Here is a 22,950-nt window from a genome sequence, read left to right on the forward strand (position 1 = left end):
ATGTATTATGTGACCTTTATTTTCTGCTCCAGTATGAGGAAGGCCTGTGCATCCCCAGCTGTCTCAGCACACATTACTGATGTACTGTAGCATCTCTTGCTTCCGTAGCCCTTTACACACGTAGCCGTTAACGGGTTGAAAATGGCTCTGTTAAGCACCTAAATTGGGCCCAGTGGCTGTAAGTAACATGCTATTAATAACGTCAGAGCTCAGGCTCTGCACTTCACAGTGCTGTATGCATTTTTACATTTATTTTTTTACATTTTAGTCATTTAGCAGATGCTTTTATCCAGACTGACGTACAGTTACAGACTTACAGTTAAGATAGCTAAGTGGGACAACCACATATCACAGTAAGTACAAAGTCAAAGCTAGTGGTGAGAAGGGGTGCTGTGGGATTATTTAAGATACTCTTTGAAGAGGTAGGGTTTCAGATGTTTTCGGGAAAATAGGCAGGAACTTTGCTGTCCTAGCTTCAGGGGAAAGATTGTCCTGGCACCCCAATGGTGGAACTGAGAAGAGCTTGGACTAGGTTGAGCAGCAGCTGCCCTCCTGTAGAGGTGGGAGGGCCAAAACACCAGAGTTGGCAGAGCGGAGTGCTCAGGTTGGGGTGTAGGGTTTGAGCATAGCCTGAAGGTAGGGGGGGGCAGTTCCTTTTGCTGCCCCGTAAGCAAGTACCATGGTCTTGTAGTGGACACGAGATTCAACTGGAAGCCAGTGGAATGTGCGGTGGAGCGGGTTGACATGGGAGAACTTGGGAAGGTTGTACACCAGGCGGGCTGGAGGGTTCCGGATAAGTTGCAGGAGTTTGATGGCACCAGCGGGGAGCCCAGCCAACAGCGAGTTGCAGTAGACCAGACGGGATAAGACAAGTGCCTGGATTAGGACCAGCGCCGGTTCCTGTGTGAGGTAGGGTCGTGTTGTCCAGGGTCACGTCAAGGTTCTTTTCAGTCTGGGAGGGGGACACCGTGGAGTTGCCAACTTTGATGGAGGAAAAACAGCTCTGTCTTGTCGAGGTTGAGCTTGAGGTGGTGGGCCGACATCCAAGCTGAGATATCTGCCACGCATGTAGAGATGCGTGTCGCATCCTGGGTGTCAGAAGTGAGGAAGGAGAAAAGTAGTTGTGTCATCCACATAGCAATGCTAGGAGAGACAATGTGAGGATATGACAGAGCCAAGTGACTTGGTGTATAGAGAGAAGAGGAGAGGGCCTAGTACCGAGCCCTGGGGGACACCAGTCTTGAGAGTACGTGGAGCAGACACAGATCCTCTTCATGACACCTGGTAGGAGCGGCATGCCAGGTAGGATGCAATCCAAGAGTGTGTAGAGCCTGAGACGCCCAGCTCCGAGAAGGTGGAGAGACGGATCTTATGGTTCACTATGTCGAAGGTAGCGGATAGATCTAGGAGGATGAGAACAGAGGATAGAGATTTAGCTTTGGCAGTGCGGAGAGCCTCCATGACACAGAGAAGAGCAGTCTCGGTTGAGTGACCCGTCTTGAAGCCTGACTGGTAAGGGTCAATTAGATTGTTCTGAGAGAGATAGCTAGAGAGTTGGTCAAAGACGGCACACTGTTTTGGAAAGAAAATAAAAAAGTGATACTGGTCTGTATTTTTTTACATCAGAGGAGTCGAGTTTGACTGACAGCCGTTCTGAATTTAAGCACCTCATGCAACAAGAAGTTGCTAATCTGGCAACTTTTGCACGTTTTGTTGTCTGAGTGAGGGAAATTATGTAAATTAGGATGACTAGATGCATTTTGAAAGATACGAAGTTCAGGATTATAATAAATATAGCTTTGATGTCATACAAGCAAGCCAAGCACTTCACATTTTCATTTCATAAAACTCATGTCATATACAGTGTCAACATTTATGATCACTATCATTGATGTACAGTTACAAGATGACATTGCTTCATACCCTGGGTTGTTCTGAACAGAATGAACCCATATTTGTCTATTGTGAAGAAAATTCATAGCGGAACACCCGCCTCACATGACCAATGTTCCCTCTAAATTGCGCACGTGCGCACCTCCTGCAGGACTGCGGTGCAGACGAAATACCAAGCTGTGCAGAGATGCAAGAGATTGAACTTCACTGAGTTCGCACTATATAGATCAAGTTTTTCCTGTGATCTAGTCAACATTATATCAGCCCATTTTCAATGCAACAAACCATAACAAATCTAACTTTGCAACCTTGAGTCTGTAATTTTGTTGTAGGCAGAGCCAGAGCGCAATGGATTAAAATTATATTGGCGGGGTAGCCCACGAGCGGTCTTTCAATAACCCGCAAGTGAATGCACTTTTCAGATCAATAAATGCGCTTTTAAGATCAAGAGTACATTGGGTGATATTCTTAGCCCAGTTATAGATAAGTATAGGTCAGCAATGGGGTGTTACTGCTTCTTCCTACAAGAGCACAAAACGTGTAGACTGCATTTCAAGCTGTCTTTGAAAAGCCAGTCAGGTAAAAAGCTTGTGTCTTAATTAAAGGGGAGGTGTTGTATTTTGAGACAGGCTTGAATATGCAAATACGCCAATATGCAGAGGGATAGCCTACATTGTCTAATTATCTGTATGGTAGTAATAATTAATTGTAGTTTGTAAAGTGGTTTCTTGCACCATACAATGCAATTTACAGTCACCTGCAGTATTTGGCCTATGGTGTTACAGACCATGTAAAAAATCATGAATTAATGTCAAGCCCTTCATAATGTAAAACCTTTTTAAAAGTCTCATGCAATGTAGGCCTGCATTGAACACCACATATAGGCTACTGTAGGCTATATCATAGAAATCAAAAGCTATTTCCATGTGAACATGTTATTGGATTTGCTCCATTGGTTTTGTTGGTAGGGCTACATTATACCGAAATAGCCACAATAGCCTATTGGCTACTGTCTAAAACTGTAAGGGTACAGCCTCAGTGTTCACTGTAAACCCAGCTTGGAAGTTGCACAAAATTCTCACAACTTCAAGTTTCCGCTCACAAGACCAAAAATGCCCTCAGTGCCCACCAAAATTAGAGAGAACATTGCTCATGACTCCTTTCTATGCGTAAAAAGAACAAACTTTCAAATTATGCCCACCTGACCAAGGTTGCATTTATAAGGGGCCGTAAACAACAACATAATTATTAATTAATTGGTTTTCCTTCATGTAAGCCTACTGGTTGTTTGGTTGATTTCGGAATGTAATGTACAATTTAGGCCTTTGCTTTTTACTGTGATTTTTAATGTTATTCCTTGCTTTTGCAGGTCTAATTGCTATTGATAGATATACAGGTTTGCGTTATTGATGGGTATAGGACCAATGTAGCCAGTTGGTTGTGCTCTGAGGTGAGCACTTGCACAGTGCTCCTGTTGTCTGGCTGTCCACTCAGGTGGTGTCGAAATTGGCAGTGCATCTAGCGTTATGCTTTCATCGCCTTGACTAGCTATGGTCCTAAATCGATGGTTACGGTTTGTGCTGTTTTAATGAGCACGTCTTGGCCTATCAGTCTTTGTGGTGCTTCTCTTCAACATACTGTAGCGTGATTTCTTGTGTGCAAAATGTCAGTTATTGTGTATATGGCTGCATTTCAGATATACAGTACCAGTCAAAAGTTTGGACACACCTACTCATTCAAGGGTTTTTCTTTATTTTTACTATTTTATAGATTGTAGAATAATAGTGAAGACATCAAAACTATGAAATAACACATATGGAATCATGTAGTAGCCAAAAAAGTGAGAAACAAATCGAATTATATTTTATATTTTAGATTCTTCAAAGTAGCCATTCTTCTTTGCCTTGATGACAGCTTTGCACACTCTTGGCACTCTCTCAACCAGCTTCACCTGGAATGATTTTCCAACAGTCTTGAAGGAGTTCCCACATATGCTGAGCACTTGTTGGCTGCTTTTCCTTCACTCTGCGGTCCAACTCATCCCAAACCATCTCAATTGGGTTGAGGTCGGGTGATTGTGGAGGCCAGGTCATCTGATGCAGCACCGCAACACTCTCCTTCTTGGTCAAATAGCCCTTACACAGCCTGGAGGTGTGTTGGGTCATTGTCCTGTTGAAAAACATTATTTTTTCCCCTAAGTGCAAACCAGATGGGATGGCGTATCTCTGCAGAATGTTGTGGTAGCCATGCTGGTTAAGTGTGCCTTGAATTCTAAATAAATGACTGACAGTGTCACCAGCAATGCACCTCCACACCATCATACCTCTTCCTCCATGCTTCACGGTGGGAAACACACATGCGGAGATCATCTGTTCACCTACTCTGCGTCTCACAAAAACACAGCGGTTGGAGCCCAAAATCTCAAATTTGGACTCATCAGACCAAAGGACAGATTTCCACTGGTCTATTGTCCATTACTCGTGTTTCTTGGCCCAAGCAAGTCTCTTCTTTATATTGGTGTCCTTTAGTAGTGGTTTCTTTGCAGAAATTTGACCATGAAGGTCTGATTCAGGCAGTCTCCTCTGAACAGTTGATGTTGAGATGTGCCTGTTACTTGAACTCTCTGAAGCATTTATTTGAGGTGCCGTTAACTCTAATGAACTTATCCTCTACAGCAGAGGTAACTCTGGGTCTTTCTTTTCTCTGACAGTCCTCATGAGAGCCAGTTTCATCATAGTGCTTGATGTTTTTTGCGACTGCACTTGAAGAAGCTTTCAAAGTTCTTGACATTTTCCGGATTGACTGACCTTCATGTCTTGGAGTAGTATTGTTTCTCTTTGCTTATTTGAGCTGTTCTTACCATAATATAGACTTGGTCTTTTATCAAATTGGGCTTTCTTCTGAATACCACCCCTACCTTGTCACAACACAACTGATTGGCTCAAACGCATTAAGAAGGAAAGAAATTCCTGTTAATTGAAATGTATTACAGGTGACTACCTCATGAAGCTGGTTGAGAGAAAGCCAAGAGTGCAAAGCTGTCATCAAGGCAAAGGGTGGCTGCTTTGAAGAATCTGAAATATAAAATATATTGATTAGTTTAACACTTTTTTTCGTTATGATTCCATATGTGTTATTTCATAGTTTTGATATCTTCACTAATATTCTACAATGTAGAAAATAGTAAAACTTAAGAAAAACCAGGTGTCCAAACTTTCGACAGGTACTGTACAACAGGTGTAGACTTTACCATGAAATGCTTACTCATGAGCCCTTTCCCAACAATGCAGAGTTAAAATGTAAGAAGGAAATAGTAACACAATAAAATAACTATAACGAGGCTATATACAAGGAGTATCGGCACCAAGTCAATATTCTGGGGGTAAGAGGTAGTTGAGGTGAAAATGAGTCTATACTGTAAAAGTGATACTATGAAAATGAAACAGCCTACTTTTTCACCCCTTCCCTGCTCTCTTGCTATAGTGTGTGAGTGTGTGAGTGTTGCTCTCGGAATGGGCATTTACTCTTATTCACAGCAGATTTAAATTGGCTACTGTCAGGTAGGAGGGTTGTGTTCCAAACAAAACAACTAAAATTGTGGTCAACAGCACAGCTGGGAGAGCTCAAAAAAGAACCTTATAGTTAAAGACTCTTCTTTGAGTCATAAGAGTGCTTTGAAATGACTTAGGAACTGTGCACACTTTGTAGAGATGTGTGGCCATGTGGAGAAACCAGTTAGTCCTCTCACTCAAACCTTTGTCATTGTTTTGTCTATTTGTTGTACATACCCCACATTTTCCCAGGAATATTCTTATCATGTTACTGAATGTATCCAGAGTATTCTCAGATTTCGTTATGAAAACAGGCGGCGAAAAGTACAGTAAATGTAAAATGCACATAAAATCAACAGGGTAATGTTTGGATTCAGTCTTGTGTCAGGTGAACTGTTGTGTCCTCAACTTTGATCTTATAACTTTCCCATTGTTAGGTTCTGAGAATATGAAATATGCTTATTCATGTCACTGAGGGAGAGAGGGTAATGTATAACATTTACATTATATCAGGGATCCTATTGAAAGATTGAGTACTTAGGGTTAGAGGGTCTGGAACAGAAGTTAATGGTTACCTGTGGGAGGAAGGTATATAGTGTGTGCAATTAAGCTTGTAAGGTACTGAGTGCAGGGAAGCGATCACATGTGGCAGGCATGTGAGGGGAGAGAGCCATGAATTAGTGATGAAGGGGGTCGAGTTCAAGTCACGTTAAGGGAGAAAGAAAAGTTTATGGCCGTATTACTTGAGTTTCCTGCCTAGCAGTAAAGATATTATGTTTGTTCAGATGTGTAGGAGGAGACTCAGCCAAGGAGGAAGGGTTAAATATCAGTGCTTGTGTGCAAATCTTTTTGTCTGAATGCAGCTGTATTGACCCTCTTGGAAGAATTAACTTGGTTAAGCTTTCATAGTGTCCGTTGAGTTTTTTACTCTGAGAATTAGAACCTAACACCATAATCTCCTAACTGTTCCCTTTCAATTGCTACCATGCAACATTTACATTTATCCCTATCCATATAGGCCAATTCCCACGAGTGTAAAGGGTTAAACAGCCTCCAGAGTTATAACATCATAATCAACACAGAGCTCCACTCACACCAACCACATTACTCACAAAGCTTACACATCTACTGAGTCAGTCTCTATGTCATGAGGGTCGTTGTGTTGTATAGTGCAGGACATTTGAAGCAATGACTGGATTTCAATGGCGATATACATTACCTTTGCCCAGTTCTTTCTCTGTAGTAGAAGCACCTGTCTGCTCAAGGTCTAGGCACTTGTCATCTCCCGTATGGACTACTGCGACTCGCTGTTGGCTGGGCTCCCCGCTTATGTCATCAAACCCCTGCAACTTATCCAGAACGCTGCAGCCCGCCTGGTTTTCAAACTTCACAAGTTCTCCCATGTCAACCCGCTCCTCCGCACACTCCATTTTCTTCCAGTCGAAGCTCGCATCCACTACAAGACCATGCTGCTTGCCTACGGAGCAGCAAGATGAACTACCCTCCCTACCTTCAGGCTACGATCAAACCCTACACATCAACCCGAGCACTCCGTTCTGCCACCTCTGGTCTATTTGCCCTCCCACCACTACGGGAGGGGAGGGCAGCTCCCACTCAGCTCAGCCCAAGCTCTTCTCTGTCCTGGCACCCCAATGTTAGAACCAGCTTCCCCCTGAAGCTAAGACAGCAGAGTCCCTGTCCATCTTCCAAAAGCACCTGAAACCCTACCTCCTCAAAGGACATCTTAAATAATCCTCCTTCTCAAAAATGTTAAATGTAGGATGTATGACCCTGAAATAGCTTTCTATGTTCACCAGTCATTCAGGGGCTTACAGGGGCCCTTTGAGATTCCCTCTGTCATGCTAAAGTACATAGGCCCTTTGACATTCTCACTCACTCACCAGCTAGTATTGTATTTAAAGTTTGTGTCTGGTTCATAACATTTTCATAACATTACATTTTTTGGAAGGAACACAAATAATTCTGAGTATTTCATGTATTATCATGTATTATTGTGTATCATGTATTATTGTGTATCACGTGTGACCTGTGTTCTTTCCTGTGTTCCCTCAGATAACCGTTGTATGGACCGGCACTTCCTGCCCACGCGTTCCAAGCAGCTGATGGCCCTGGCCAGCTTCCCCGGGGCTGGCAACACCTGGGCCCGCCACCTCATAGAGCTGGCCACTGGCTTCTACACAGGCAGCTACTACTTTGATGGCTCCCTCTACAACAAAGGTACTGTAGGCCTAACCTGGAGGTAACAGGTGACATGGGTACTGGATAGTTATACATTGGGAAGTCATGCAGTCACAGGCAAAATTACACTATTAAGCATGTTCACGTTTTGTCGTTGTTTTTTCTTTTAAAAGGCTTCAAAGGTGAGCGAGACCATTGGCGGAGTGGTAGGAACGTCTGCATTAAAACACATGAGAGCGGCAAGAAGGAGATTGAAGCCTTTGACGCCAGCATCGTCATGATCCGCAACCCTTATAAAGCCCTCATGGCTGAGTTCAACCGCAAGTACGGCGGCCATATTGGATTTGCCTCACAGGCCCACTGGAGAGGGAAAGGTGAGACTTCAGACAATGATACAGTGCCCGTATTGCTATGTAATTATTGCTGTAATTACAGTGTAACAACTATTGTCATTACTCTTTATATCACTTTATTTACACTGTACTTAGGGTTGGGGTTGAGCCAGGATGTGGACAAGATGCTAGGGTTAGGGCTAAGGTTAATAGGGTTACTGCTGTAAGTACAGTCTAAGTACAATGTGTAGTTACAATACTGTTACACAGTAATTACATGAGTATAGTTGCACAGTAATAAGGGTAATGTAAAGTTTTACCCAATTGTCTGATTATTGATGAGTCATGACTTGGTGAACTCAACAGATATGAACAGGGTTGGTATAATGTAGATGTGCCCTTCCTCCATTATGCTACTGTGTGCCAATGTTCAGTGGCTCTCTCCTTATCAACTAATGTGGTAAACCAACAGAGGATTTCAATTTACAGTACCAGAAAAAAGTTTGGACACGTCTACTCATTCAAGGGTTTTTCTTTATTTTTACTATTCTCTACATTGTAGAATAATAGTGAAGACATCAAGACTATGAAATAACACATATGGTATCATGTAGTAACCAAAAAAGTGTTAAACAAATCAAAACATATTTTATATTTGAGATTCTTCAAAGTAGCCACCCTTTGCCTTGATGACAGCTTTGCAAATTGTGGCTACTTTGAAGAATCTAAAATCTAAAATCTATCCATATGTGTTATTTCATAGTTTTGATGTCTTCACTGAGTAATCAGTTTCTCTGCACACTTTCTAGACTCTACAATCCCTTTTTCAATTTGAATTGTCTTCGGATATTTTTTTTTTAAATAAACAGATTATCGTGTTATAAGATTTTCTCAATTTCAGCTTCTCCAACAGGCAGATTTTTTTTAATGTTGTGTATTTTTCCCTCGACACACTCGAGTGTGTCAGTAACCATGGCAACCGGCTCCTATCTGAAATCTCCAGTGAGATTTTCAGGGGAGAGAGATGAAGCCTTGCAGACCCCAGCATTCGAAAACATCAGCAGATTCAGACTGCTGTCTGCCATGATTGTTTCTCTTTTATTTGTAGGTGTAGCGATGATGTAAGAGCGTTAGAGAGAGAAAAGGCTTTCTGACAGCTGCCAGTTGTGATCTGGAGGGAAGAAGAGTCCCTGGCATGCTCCAAATGACACCATAATAGCTATAAAGTTCAATACTTTAGACCAGAGCCCATAGGGGTATTGCACTAAATAGGGAATAGGGTGCAGTTTGGGATGGAATATCTGAGTCAGCAGGACATTGTGTAAGAACGTTAGAGTTACTGTTGCCTTTCAATGCACTGTAGCCTCATACAATTACCTTGGGGGCATAACTTATTTTGGCCAGAGCTTGAATGTTACACATGCATAAGTATCAGTAGGCGATGTGTCATATTCGGAAGTGGTCTCTGAATGATTATGTGGATGATTGAATTTGTCAAAAAGAATATCCGACATTCTCTAAACCAACAATTGTCCCTTGGCTACATAATTTAGTTATTCACTCAGCTCCTTTCACTTTACTGTATTAGCTTTTTGGCCCCCTGGGCCCCAACTACTTTCACATTTTCATATTGTGCTTAGAGGCTAACATTCTGTACTTCCTGATTTCCAGAGGAGCTCAACAACCTTGGTCCATGGCCAGAAATTAACTGCACATTCTGACTTCTAACTGAATCCCAACTAGCTGACAAGCAAACAAACGTCTATCCATCACATACTACATTCAAATGGTTGAATTGTACTATCCTGCTCTGATTAGGACAGTCTACTGTAGTTATTTAACCAAACCTTCCTGGGCTTGGCATACAAAACATGAGGTTTGTTCAAGGGCGATTCAATAGCTGTGGTGTTTTGGGCCTCCAGATTTTGTGTTGCTATCTGAGAAGAGAACTGTGGCAGACTCTGTTTCACTTTAACATGCAATGTCCTTCTGTAGTTCACTATGGCAGTGTAGCTTCCACTCCCATATCATCTGAATCCCAACGCCTGCACTGCTAACACAGCAGGGATTACACTTTAACAAACATCCCTCTCCTCCTAGTAAAAATACAGTACATGATAACGCAGCCCTGGCTTTGCCTGCCAATTCCTTTATGAACTGTAGATTATAAATGATTGAAAGTTTCTCCAGTAAAGTATTCCAAAATTGTATGGTGAAGTGAACTGTCTTAACAGCCAATTGAACAACAGTGTAGACTGTGGGGTGCTGGTAGACCTACTGGTGCCACAACAGGAGATCTCTGTCCTAGCTGTTACCTGCTCAACAGTATGTTCTCCCATGCAGCCCTCCATTGACCCTGGTGGTAAATCATGAGCCTACCAGACTGCAGCAGGTCTGTCTGTCTGCTAAAAGGACTAAAACTTGCTTTGCTCCATGTCATTAATTTAATCTCCTTAAGGAAGCCCGTGTCTCAGAGAATGCATTATCTGCTGTGATTACACTAGTTGAATTGTACCAGACCTCTCAAATGAAATAACATCAGTGTTTGAAGATTATTCTGCAAGGAAAGGGGATGGGGGAAGGGGGTGTGTACCTTTCTTCACAGCTTAATTTCCTGCTGAAAAAAAAGGATGTGCCTGCTAGAAGAGAGACCTCCTCTGTTGAATTCACTACCCAGGAATCCCTGGGGATGTTTAGAGCTGCAGAAATGACCTGCTTCTCTCAAATTGTATTCTTTACTGCTGTTCATTCAGCCAATAGTGCCCCATTTATGGGTGTTTTCTTCAATTTTTTTATTAGAATCATTTACACTTTGATGTATCCGGGGCTCAATTGTGTACCCTTAAAAAAATAAAAAATAAATCTACTTCCTGTGTTGTTTTGCAGAGTGGCCTGAGTTTGTGAAGAACTATGCTCCTTGGTGGGCATCCCACACGCTGGACTGGCTGCGTTATGGGAGGAACATCCACGTGGTCCACTTTGAAGAGCTGAAGAGGGAGCTGTTCTCCAAGCTCAAGGACATGGTCCTGTTTCTGGGCCTGGAGGTGGCCGAGGACCGCCTGCTCTGTGTAGAGGGACAGAAGGATGGCAACTTCAAGCGCTCTGGCCTGCGTAAGCTGGAGTATGACCCGTACACACCCGAGATGCGTGCTAGCATTGACGAACTGGTCATGACTGTAGACGCTGCCCTTAAGAAGAGGAACATGGCCGGGGTGCCCAAGGAGTACCGACCAACTTCGAGATGATATGATCTCCTTTCCCTCTCCCTCTCTCTTTCTCATTCTGTTCTTATATCCCTTCCCTTCGCACATATTGTTCTGGGATTAATGGCATCCATGTCCAAAATGTCACATGAACTGAAAATCTATGTGTAGGAAATACATTTGTATTTAAAGTACTTCCCTATTCCCCTCCACCTCTTTATTTGTCTCCTTAGTTTGCACATCCCTTTTTCTTTATTAGTTTAACTGGCTGATTATGACAACAGCATCATAATGTATACTGCTTTAGAAATGACATTTAGCTACTTGGCTGATGAATATGGATTCATTGGGGAACTCAAATAAGGACCAATGAGAAGCACTTCCCCCTCTATGCACATGTATGTGTTGTGCACTATGACTTAACATTAAGGTACAGTAGCTGTGTTGGAAGCACATCCAAGTACATAATGGTTGGATTACTGTCAGCTGACCACAAGGAGCAAATTCCTGTTCATCTGAAAGTGATGATTAAAAAGAACTGTAAGAAGTCGGTGTATGCATAATGTATGTTATTGAATAGGATCTGCTGCTATCACAGATTAGAATAACAAATACTCTTTTATGAAATGGTTTAAAAATGGTCACAAAACCTTTTAATGGTCTGCCATTTTCAACTAAATGTTTTGTTTTGTTAGAGATGAAATATACTATATGTATACTTCCGTTTGCTGAATACTGTATATTTGAAAGCTACTGGACTTAAAATGAGGATGTGGTCCAAACCAGTGCCTTAGACGGCTGCGACACTCAGGATCCGATCCGTGACTTGGTTGGAGAAAGCAACTAAGACCTAGATTGAATCAGATAAAGAATTAACTGGCGATAGCAGGCACCCAAATAGAGGATGATTTGGAAAGTCAGAGGTGGAACTGCATTGGAGCCTTCAAATTGGTGAGCAGCTGCTCTTGCGATCATTGTCATGAAGCAACACCCGCCCCGCTCAAGTTAGAAGTTCAGAAAGAGAAAGTGTAGGCTATATAAGAAATAATTACGTTCAAATGTAAAAATCTTTAAATAAAATAATGAGGACATTTTTGAACAATGCTGCATAGGGTTTCTGATAATGCGACTCAGTGCGATCCAATGGCAATGTCTGTGTTATAATTCCAGGAGCCACTTGTGGCTGTGCTGGCTGAGTGGATTTGACAGCTCTAACCGCTATCGGATATTGGATAAAGCGGATCTGATTGAATATAGCCAAGTCCACCTAGAAGATGCAATGAATGGGACTGAACATTCGTCTCTCCATCCATCCCTGCGGACACACCATGAGGACAGGTCTCCCCACTCTTCTCCTCATTCTTCAGCAGTATTCCTATGAGGAGAGCCTTAGGTGATACAGCACTATCATACAGCATCTCTAGTTTTCTGGAGCAGTGGCCTGACATAAAACTGTGCTGTATCAGTCCTACTGATGTATTATGTCTGTACAGAAGTCCTTTTCGTTACTGACAACAACTCTGGAACACTGAATAATAAACCCTCCATAGTTTGTTTTGACCAACAGGCTCAATGGAACATTCCTGCCTCTTGTCAAGACAGCCCTTTCAATAACTAGCCTCGATTCTACTGATCAACTCATCGACTGCTTGTTCATCCATCTCGTCAGAGGTGGTCAGCTAACCACACTGTGCACAATGAATTTATTGTGGATTCATTGAACGTTATTTTCTGTAAACAGCTCTATTTCGAATCTTTCACTTCTGCTAAATGACTCTGCAGAACCAGTATTTTTTTCTCATAATGGTGGTTTGAAGTAAAATTATAATGCAGTGCCTTTCCTGACAGTTGGCTGTTGGCTTTAAGTTGAAATGTAGGGGGGAAAATGAGTAGTAATATCAAATATTATTGGTAATGTGAATATATTGTTGATGATATTTGATATTATAAACTGGGTGGTTCGAGCCCTGAATGCTGATTGTCTGACAGCTGTGGTATATTAGATGGGATACCGTGAGTATGACAAAACAGTTATTTGTATTGCTCTAATTACATTGATAACCAGTTTATTATAGCAAAAATGCACCTTGGGAGTTTGTGGTATATGGCAAATATACCACGGCTAAGGGCTGTGTCCAGGCTCTCCGCGTTGCGTAAGAACAGTCCTTAGCCGTGGTATATTGGCCATATACCACACCTCCTCAGGCCTTATTGCTTAATTCAACTGGCCACTTAACGCATCACCAGACACACTAGTGTTGAGAGTGTTCTAACTTCTGAAAGCAAAATACCAAGGTTCTAGTTATGCAATTAATGCAACTGCTGTGTCTGAAATGATAGAATGCTTGAGAACTCAAACAGATTTCCATTGGACTAATACAGTTCCTTCAGAAAGTATTAATACTTGTTCCACATTTTGTTGTGTTACAGCCTGAATTCAAAATTGATTACATTTATTTCTCACCCATCTACACCATAATGACAAAGTGAAAACATGCTTTTAGAAATTTTTGCAAATTTATTGAAAATGAAATACAGAAATATCTCATTTACATAAGTATTCACACTTTGTAGATTGCACCTTTGGTGGCAATTACAGCTGGTTAGGTTTCTAAGAGTTTTCCACACCTGTATTGTGCAACATTTGCTCATTATTATTTTTTTAATTCTTCAAGGTCTGTCAAATTGGTTGTAGATCATTGTTCGACAACCATTTTCAGGGCTTGCCATAGATTCTAAGTAGATTTAAATCAAAACTGTAACTCAGCCACTCAGGAACATTAACTAGTTTCTTTGTAAAGCAACTCCATTGTAGATTTGGCCTTGAGTTTTAGGTTATTATCCTGGTGAAAGGTGAGTTCATCTCCCATTGTCAGGTGGAAAGCAGACTGAACCAGGTTTTCCTCTAGGATTTTGCATGTGCTCAGTTCCATTCCATTTCTTTTTATCCTGAAAAACTCCCTAGTCCTTAACGATTACAAGCATACCCTTAACATGATGGAGTCACCACTATGCTTGAAGATATGGAGAGTGGTACTCAGTAATGTGTAGTATTGGATTTTCCACAATAATAACACTTTGTATTCAGGACAAAAAGTTAATTGCTTTGCCAATTTTTTTGCAGTATTACTTTAGTGCCTTGTTACAAACATGGATGTTTTGGAATATTTGTATTCTGTACAGGCTTCCTTCTTTTCACTCTGTCATTTAGGTTAGTATTGTGGAGCAACTACAATGTTCTTGATCCATCCTCAGTTTTCTCCTATCACAGCCATTAAACTCTAACTGTTTTAAAGTCACCATTGGCCTCATGGTGAAATCCCTGAGCGGTTTCCTTCCTCTCCGGCGACTGAGTTAGGAAGGACTCCTGTATCTTTGTAGAGACTGGTTGTATTGACGCACCATCCAAAGTGTCACCATGCTCAAACTTAGAACTATTGTCTGCTTTTTTGTACCCATCTACCAATAGGTGCCTTCCTTAGCCAGGCATTGGAACACCTCCCTGGTATTTGTGGTTGAATCTGTTTGAAATTCACTGCTCAACTAAGTTACAGATAATTGTATGTGTGGGGTACAGAGATGAGGTAGTCATTCAAAAATCATGTTAATGTAACGGCAGCCTTCCTCCTCTTCGTCTGAAGAGGAGGTGTAGCAGGGATCGGACCAACACGCAGCGTAGCCAGTGCTCAACATGTTTAATGACGAAACTGTGAACACTTACAAATAACAAAATGTGGCAAACCGATACAGCCCTATCTGGTGCAGAGAAAACACAAAGACAGGAAACAACCACCCACAATCCCCAACACAAAACAAGCCACCTATATATGATTCCCAATCAGAGACAACACAAAACACCTGCCTCTGATTGAGAACCATATTAGGCCAAACATAGAAACAGACAGACTAGACACAACACATAGAATGCCCACCCAGCTCACGTCCTGACCAACACTAAAACAAGCAAAACACACAAGAACTATGGTCAGAACGTGACAGTTAAACCTTATTATTGCACACAGAGTGACTTGTTGAGCTCATTTTTACCCCTGAACTTATTTTGGCTTGCCATAACAAAGGGGTTTAATACTAACCCTAACCCTAACGATTTTTGAAAGAACTGTAGATTTCAATACAGGCTGGGGTTTACAATCAATGATAGTATGTCACCTCACTTTGTTGCCGGGGAATGTTATTCAACACCGTTGAGTTCTCAAGCATACCCACATAGTATACTGTAACTCTATTTTTAGATTTTGTGTCTGTATGATTGACTTCATAATGAAGAGATATGTAGGTTGATTATTTAACTAAAAGTCTAAGGTGTTGGGGGGAGGGTTTCTACTAAGCTACTGTAACATATGGCATTGTTTTAAGATGGTCATACCATTGATGATTTAGCTATTGGTTTTAAAATTTTAGGACCCCTTCAGATAAACAAAAAACATTACATTATTTGATAAAAATATTGAATTTGGCCTTTACTACTATAGCCCATAGAAATGCATTGAATAACACATTCATGAACGGCAAAAAAGACAGTCAAAATTATTCTAAAAAGGAATTACGTTTTGAAGTATCTGTCCTACAGTGGGGCAAAAAATAATTTAGTCAGCCACCAATTGTGCAAGTTCTCCCACTTAAAAAGATGAGAGAGGCCTGTAATTTTCATCATAGGTACACTTCAACTATGACAGACAAAATGAGGGAAAAAAATCCAGAAAATCACATTGTAGGATTTTTATGAATTTATTTGCAAATTATGGTGGAAAATAAGTATTTGGTCACCTACAAACAAGCAAGATTTCTGGCTCTCACAGACCTGTAACTTCTTCTTTAAGAGGCTCCTCTGTCCTCCACTCGTTACCTGTATTAATGGCACCTGTTTGAACTTGTTATCAGTATAAATGACACCTGTCCACAACCTCAAACAGTCACACTCCAAACTCCACTATGGCCAAGACCAAAGAGCTGTCAAAGGACACCAGAAACAAAATTGTAGACCTGCACCAGGCTGGGAAGACTGAATCTGCAATAGGTAAGCAGCTTGGTTTGAAGAAATCAACTGTGGGAGCAATTATTAGGAAATGGAAGACATACAAGACCATTGATAATCTCCCTCGATCTAGGACTCCACGCAAGATCTCACCCCGTGGGGTCAAAATGATCACAAGAACGGTGAGCAAAAATCCCAGAACCACACGGGGGGACCTAGTGAATGACCTGCAGAGAGCTGGGACCAAAGTAACAAAGCCTACCATCAGTAACACACTACGCCGCCAGGGACTCAAATCCTGCAGTGCCAGACGTGTCCCCCTGCTTAAGCCAGTACATGTCCAGGCCCGTCTGAAGTTTGCTAGAGAGCATTTGGATGATCCAGAAGAAGATTGGGAGAATGTCATATGGTCAGATGAAACCAAAATAGAACTTTTTGGTAAAAACTCAACTCGTCGTGTTTGGAGGACAAAGAATGTTGAGTTGCATCCAAAGAACACCATACCTACTGTGAAGCATGGGGGTGGAAACATCATGCTTTGGGGCTGTTTTTCTGCAAAGGGACCAGGACGACTGATCCGTGTAAAGGACAGAATGAATGGGGCCATGTATCGTGAGATTTTGAGTGAAAACCTCCTTCCATCAGCAAGGGCATTGAAGATGAAACGTGGCTGGGTCTTTCAGCATGACAATGATCCCAAACACACCGCCCGGGCAACGAAGGAGTGGCTTCGTAAGAAGCATTTCAAGGTCCTGGAGTGGCCTAGCCAGTCTCCAGATCTCAACCCCATAGAAAATCTTTGGAGGGAGTTGAAAGTCCGTGTTGCCCAGCAACAGCCCCAAAACATCACTGCTCTAGAGGAGATCTGCATGGAGGAATGGGCCAAAATACCAGCAACAGTGTGTGAAAACCTTGTGAAGACTTACAGAAAATGTTTGACCTCTGTCATTGCCAACAAAGGGTATATAACAAAGTATTGAGATAAACTTTTGTTATTGACCAAATACTTATTTTCCTCCATAATTTGCAAATAAATTCATTAAAAATCTTACAATGTGATTTTCTGGATTTTTTTTCTAATTTTGTCTGTCATAGTTGAGGTGTACCTATGATGAAAATTACAGGCCTCTCTCATCTTTTTAAGTGGGAGAACTTGCACAATTGGTGGCTGACTAAATACTTTTTTGCCCCACTGTATATCCAGTAGCGGTGTGTGGGTAAAATCACTGTGGAAGCCAGAAAAAAAGTAATATTACAACCAATGCTATGTGATAATTGCATTGTTTGCTCTATAACCTGTTCATTAATTTGCCTTGCGACCGTGATACAGTATATAGGCCTAAAGGCCGAGACAATAAGAAGACACAGTGGCAGAAAAATTCAATCACACCTTTGTTTCATCACAAAACCGGATAGCAACCTCTCTCCGGTTTAGTCAACAAAGCATATTGCATGTAACAAACAGTACATGACCTACAGCATGGTCAAGAAAGTTCATATTTCCGCCATTTTCGGACCACTAAACAACTATTGATTTACAACCACAGAGAGTTACCGCAAGTTGCAAAGAAAACAAGAACTGTCTCCACTATTCCAGCACCCTTTCAACTTCAAATCAAACATCAAATCACCTCTGCTTAGTCTAATACAGTGACAACTAAAAGATACCAAAAACAATTAAGTCCAATCAACGTAAACTAAATATGATGTGGCTGTCCATGGTTCTGATTTCTGTGTGCGCGCGTTCGTGCAAGTAGAGAAATATGTTGATGCCATCCTCCTCTCTTTCATGTTGATGAAACGGTTTATCACTCTGTTATAAAGTACACGCTTTTATTTTTTGTTGTCCAAGGCTACCTGGCTAAAATGCTTGCTAGCTAGCTGAACTTCCATTCAAGGATTGGTATACTCAGTTATCACCATCACCAGCTGGGTGTTCTGTGCGAAAGGAGTTTAATATTCATTAAAAAAATAAATAATAATAATCTATATCTAGCTACATATTGAACTTCCATCCTATCGGGCCAGGGGCACAACATGTATGAATTAATGGTTGGATCAGAATCGCCGTTATAATCATTGGCCAGTACGGAGAAATAAGTAAAACCACAAGTCAAAATCCCTATCTCCATCCATGGCTAATTTAGGAAAGCGACAATTTTAGCTAGCTAGCCACCGAATGACAACACAATGAGATGCAACAATTCAAGTTGTTTCTGTCAATGACGAATGCTCTCAATGCGATTTGACAGGAGTGACTCCAAAATCCAGGCTGGCTTCCCTTGACACGTTTTTTTGGTGCGCCAGGACCTTTCACAGTTAAGCTCGCTCAGTTTAGCTCAACGCTGATTGGCAAATTTATATACATTATCAAGGGAGGCCAAATGCTCGCTGGCTTCACTTTCATTCTATTCAATGCAACGGGCTGTATCAATGTCATACTCGTTTGGACCAGACAGCATCAGATAGATGGCCTACACGTAGAGAGACAGAGGGGTGCTGTTTTGCTCACTCTGATGCTTTCTCCGGTGAGATGCATTCAGCCTCTTGCGAATTGAAGGAACATTTTGAAACACAGAGATGAAAGCTACATTTCATATGTTTTTACAAAATGTTCTTGGTACATTTTTTGGGGGAAGCCTGGCTTCCCTTGGCATCCATGAATACACGCCACTGCCTATATCTAGGAGATATAAGAAAGCTCAGGAAATATTTTGGGTTTTTTGTACACATATTTAACCCTTTATTTTTGGTTATGTTTCTTAGATTGGGTGCATCAATATACTCTTAAGGATTAAATATTTTTGTTCACTTATTTAATTTGAATATGACCCAAAAGGTCTTTCACTGTAAATTATATAACTGAAAGCTTACTACTCCAAAGGATCAAAAGGCATTTTCTTCAAGTTATAGATTAGTTTAGATTAGAGTAATCTACTATACTTAATTTTTTCTTGATGTACGATCCTTGATTATTGTTATTGAAGGTGAGTAATACTGAAAGTGACACACCCCATTTTCTATTGTAGATTGCTTTGGTATCGAAGAACAAGCTATACAATACAGTGCCATCGGAAAGTATTCAGACCAAGAGGGTCAATATTGATGCTGAAGTCACAGGTGGGCATACCTCATCACGTGACTATTTTAATGTGAATTTTAACATGTTAAACAGGATCAATAAGAAGACACGGAGTAAGCTCAGTTTCACTGGGGTTCTCTTCCAATGTATATTTATTACAAATTTCTCTCAATCTCAGAACATTGACTCTTCAAATTCAAAATCCTCTCTTTTTAGAAAAGCATCTGTTTGCATTCATTCCAATAGCAAACACATTCACAAGTTTTCAAATACATTAAAATACATTTTAAAATAATAAAAAATTAACAAAATCCAAATGGACATCTAACAATAAGGGAAGCTAAAACTAGCTAGCTGGGATGAAATGGCAGGCTAGCTAGCGCCTAGCACTAAGCTAGCTAACAAGCTAGCAGTTAGAAATTAGCATGCGGCTATTAGATATAGATTTAATAAAAAATGACATTCTAAAATACATATAATTAGCGTGGTTCATATGTACACATGCAAATACCCTCAATATGAGCCCTTGTTTGTGAACATTTTTACAATTTAAGAGATCTGAAAAGTATCAAATATATTTTTTTAAATCATCTGAGATGCCAACATGTTACCATTGACTTGCATACAAAAGTGATTTAGCTAGCTAGTTATTTAGCTTCGCTACGCTCATGTTCATGGAAAAAAATCTCACTTGTTTTCCAATTGGTCAAAACAATTAAATGATACATCAAAATGACCCAAAAACTCATTACAGTTCAGTTAAACATTTTCTCTCTAGATTTTGAAAACGTAACCATGCATACAAACCGGAACACAGGATATTAAAAATAAGGAGACACTGCTAGCTAACTAGCTTCTCGGTTCTTTTCACCGGACTACTTCCAACAGCCACGGACCAACGTATGAATAGAGCGTGCGCCTGCAGCAGAAACACTCCGAATGCCTCCTCCTCGTGGTAGTACTAAATATACATGTATCAATGCAACACCATGGAGGAAAACAAATGAAGTGGATGGCACCATAATTCATTTTTATGCACTTTAATTATTACTTAATTAAAGTAGAATGGCATTACATAATTTGCAATTCCCCATGTGGAAAAATTGCTACTGCAACATGTGAACACCACTGTTTCACATGGGAGGGGAATAACACTATTTCAGCCCCATATGTGACCTTGCAATTACACAATGTGAATGATTCTTACATGTGTAACTGCAAATGTGAATGTTTTTTACATGTAAACTTGCAATTCATGGGAGGAGAAAACACGTTATTCTCCTCACATGTGAAAGGTGGTGTTAACTTGTTATCTCTAAATGTAATACATGTGAACATATGGATTCACATGAGAAAGTTTGAGCTTAACATGTGAAAAAAGCTATTTCACAATTTGTAAGAGATATTAGTACAGTATGAAGTTCCAAAGGCTTCACGTTCATCCAAAATAATTGTTGACAAACAGCGGTTTTGTGAAGTATAAACACAGGGCTCTTCAATAAGATTCTCAGCTCCTCTATAGGATATGTAATTACACTTGACCTTTCAGTGTCACAGCAGATGACCTGACAGATGAATGTTGGCACGGTGGGCTGAATTACATTTCATGGTACAAATCTGATTACACAAAAACCTGTCAACCAAAAGATTGGTGATGCATGGCAGGAAATGCAGAACAATACAGTACAATATTGTTGCTTATTTTACTTGAATGGTGATAAAAATTACATTCAACTACATTTGAACAATACCGTTACCACAATTGAGTGGGTGTTACAGGAAATAACTTGAAATTAGTTGTTTCCTCAGGGTTAAAACATTTGCATAGTTTGCATAACAGTTGGCTAAGACAGAGCAAATATTATATTGTCACAACTATGGACCTTAATATGTGAACTTAATGGGTTATTGTATTGGAAATATATAAAATATACTTAAAAGGGGCATAAGTTTGCCCTGTTTTACAATATTTGTTGAAAGGCAATCAGACATTTGTATAAACTTTTGAATCAGCCTGGGAGAAAGAGGTCCCTCTACTCCTTGAAGAGCGTTCCTCCTCATCAAAAGCATTTTCAATCTTAGAAAGGAAAGAGTTCCAGCATTTCCGCTTGAAGTCTTTGCCCATGAATGCATACAGAAATGGGTTCAGGCAACTGTTTGCACTAGCCAGAGTCACAGATATATTTAGCCCTTCATGACTAACAGTTAGAGAAGTTTGATCGTGGGCTTTAAGTTCCAGAAGGATGAAGACGTGGTATGGAAGCCAGCTGATGAAAAACATGGCTATCAGTGCAGTCAGGACTCTGAAGGGTTTGGAGGACCTGGTCATCCTGTTGGTCCTCAGTCGCAGGATGAGGACAGAGTAGCAGAAGATGATGATGAGGAGCGGGAGCACAAAGCCACTGATAAATCGACTGACAGCTACAGTTATGTGACTGTTTGGGTGTGGGTAATAATTAAAGCACTTTATGCCATCTGTGGTTACCTGACGAAACACTGTGGAGGGAATGCTCAGTGCAACAGAGACGGCCCAGGCAAGAACCACAACTGCAGAGGCCCTCCTCACGGTTCGCTGGTTCTGGGCCCAAACTGGGAATACGACAAGTAGATAACGGTCAACACTGATGACGACCAGGAGGAAGATGCTACTGAACATGTTGAGGAACATCACAAAAGAGGTGAACTTGCACATGAAGTGCCCTAAGATCCACTCCTTTGTTACCATGTAGATTATGTTGAAGGGGAGACAGGCACAGAATATGAAGTCGGAGATGGCCAGGCTGAGGTACCAGGTGGTGTTGACCGTCTTTTTCACCTTGAGACCAGCTATCCAGATGACCACCCCATTCCCACAAACCCCCAGCAGTAAGATGACCACATTGACCACAAGGAGTATGTAGTCCCCTTGTGAACTGGCTGATGTATCCGGTGGTTGGCCAAATGAGGACTGAGTTGGAGGGGTTTTGCTATCATCATAATAATAATCATCCTTCGTTGGAATTGTGTCTAATATCCCTGCTGTCATGGCTCTCTCGTTCTGTCCAAACACAAGTATAAAAATCAGCTACCTCAGAGAAAACAAACAGCAGGAAGATTGAATATCATTTCATTCAATACATTAATTTAAGATTTGAGGATTGAAATGTCAGTATTTTGAATGTTATTGAAAAGCTTTAGCTGTGTCAACTCAGAACATTTTGTTAAGTTAACTAAGTGATAAAATATTAGTTGCATTGTAATATATTCATACCATTTTATGTCCGTGAGGTAAAACAAATCAAAAAACACAGTGCCATTAAATGGCACACTATGTCATGAAAGTCTCTCATTGACATAAATGCATGATTTACTTGAAGGTACAAGTTATCTGCACTTTGTTTTAAGCTATGCTTTTATAATGACCTATTTTAGGAGTTCCTTTATAATTTATTTAAATTCAGGAACTGAAATTGACATGCAATTTCAAAATTTGAATGAAGTGAAAATAAACCTCAACTTGAATTGCAGCCTCCACCTAAACCTGGTCAGGCACAGCATCCAATACATAACACTGACTTTGGCCCTTTGGATATTACAGAGGCTGCAGGTTCATATATTCTGAATCTCGTTTTGTAACTCTTGATAAACTAATGTAATTACAATCACTTTTCAAATATACTGTTCACCCTGGATTCACACAGCTTGAAATAATACT

At 40.8% G+C, this 22,950-nt stretch overlaps 2 protein-coding genes across 2 annotated transcripts in view; one reads left to right on the plus strand and one right to left on the minus strand.

The window, feature by feature from the left end:
• The window catches only part of LOC120062765 (WSC domain-containing protein 2-like), a 46,745-nt gene extending 35,034 nt beyond the window's left edge, over positions 1-11,711 (plus strand). Inside the window, exons 6-8 of the mRNA XM_039012832.1 lie at positions 7,518-7,682; positions 7,817-8,017; positions 10,862-11,711. Of these exons, the coding sequence (XP_038868760.1) occupies positions 7,518-7,682; positions 7,817-8,017; positions 10,862-11,220 (725 nt within the window). The 3' untranslated portion in view covers positions 11,221-11,711. The remainder of the gene's footprint in view (positions 1-7,517; positions 7,683-7,816; positions 8,018-10,861) is intronic.
• Positions 11,712-19,710: 7,999 nt separating this feature from the next.
• On the minus strand, positions 19,711-22,405 carry LOC120062766 (C3a anaphylatoxin chemotactic receptor-like). Its single transcript, XM_039012834.1, has one exon. The coding sequence runs from the start codon at positions 22,279-22,281 to the stop codon at positions 21,241-21,243; it is 1,041 nt and encodes a 346-aa protein (XP_038868762.1). The 5' UTR covers positions 22,282-22,405; the 3' UTR covers positions 19,711-21,240.
• Between the last annotated feature and the right edge of the window lie 545 nt (positions 22,406-22,950).

The sequence above is a fragment of the Salvelinus namaycush genome, chromosome 18 (assembly GCF_016432855.1).
Source record: "Salvelinus namaycush isolate Seneca chromosome 18, SaNama_1.0, whole genome shotgun sequence".
NCBI lineage: Eukaryota > Metazoa > Chordata > Actinopteri > Salmoniformes > Salmonidae > Salvelinus > Salvelinus namaycush.

Excerpts from the sequence above, each read along its gene's own strand:
- LOC120062766 (XM_039012834.1), bottom strand. The coding sequence starts at position 22,281 with ATGACAGCAGGGATATTAGACACAATTCCAACGAAGGATGATTATTAT.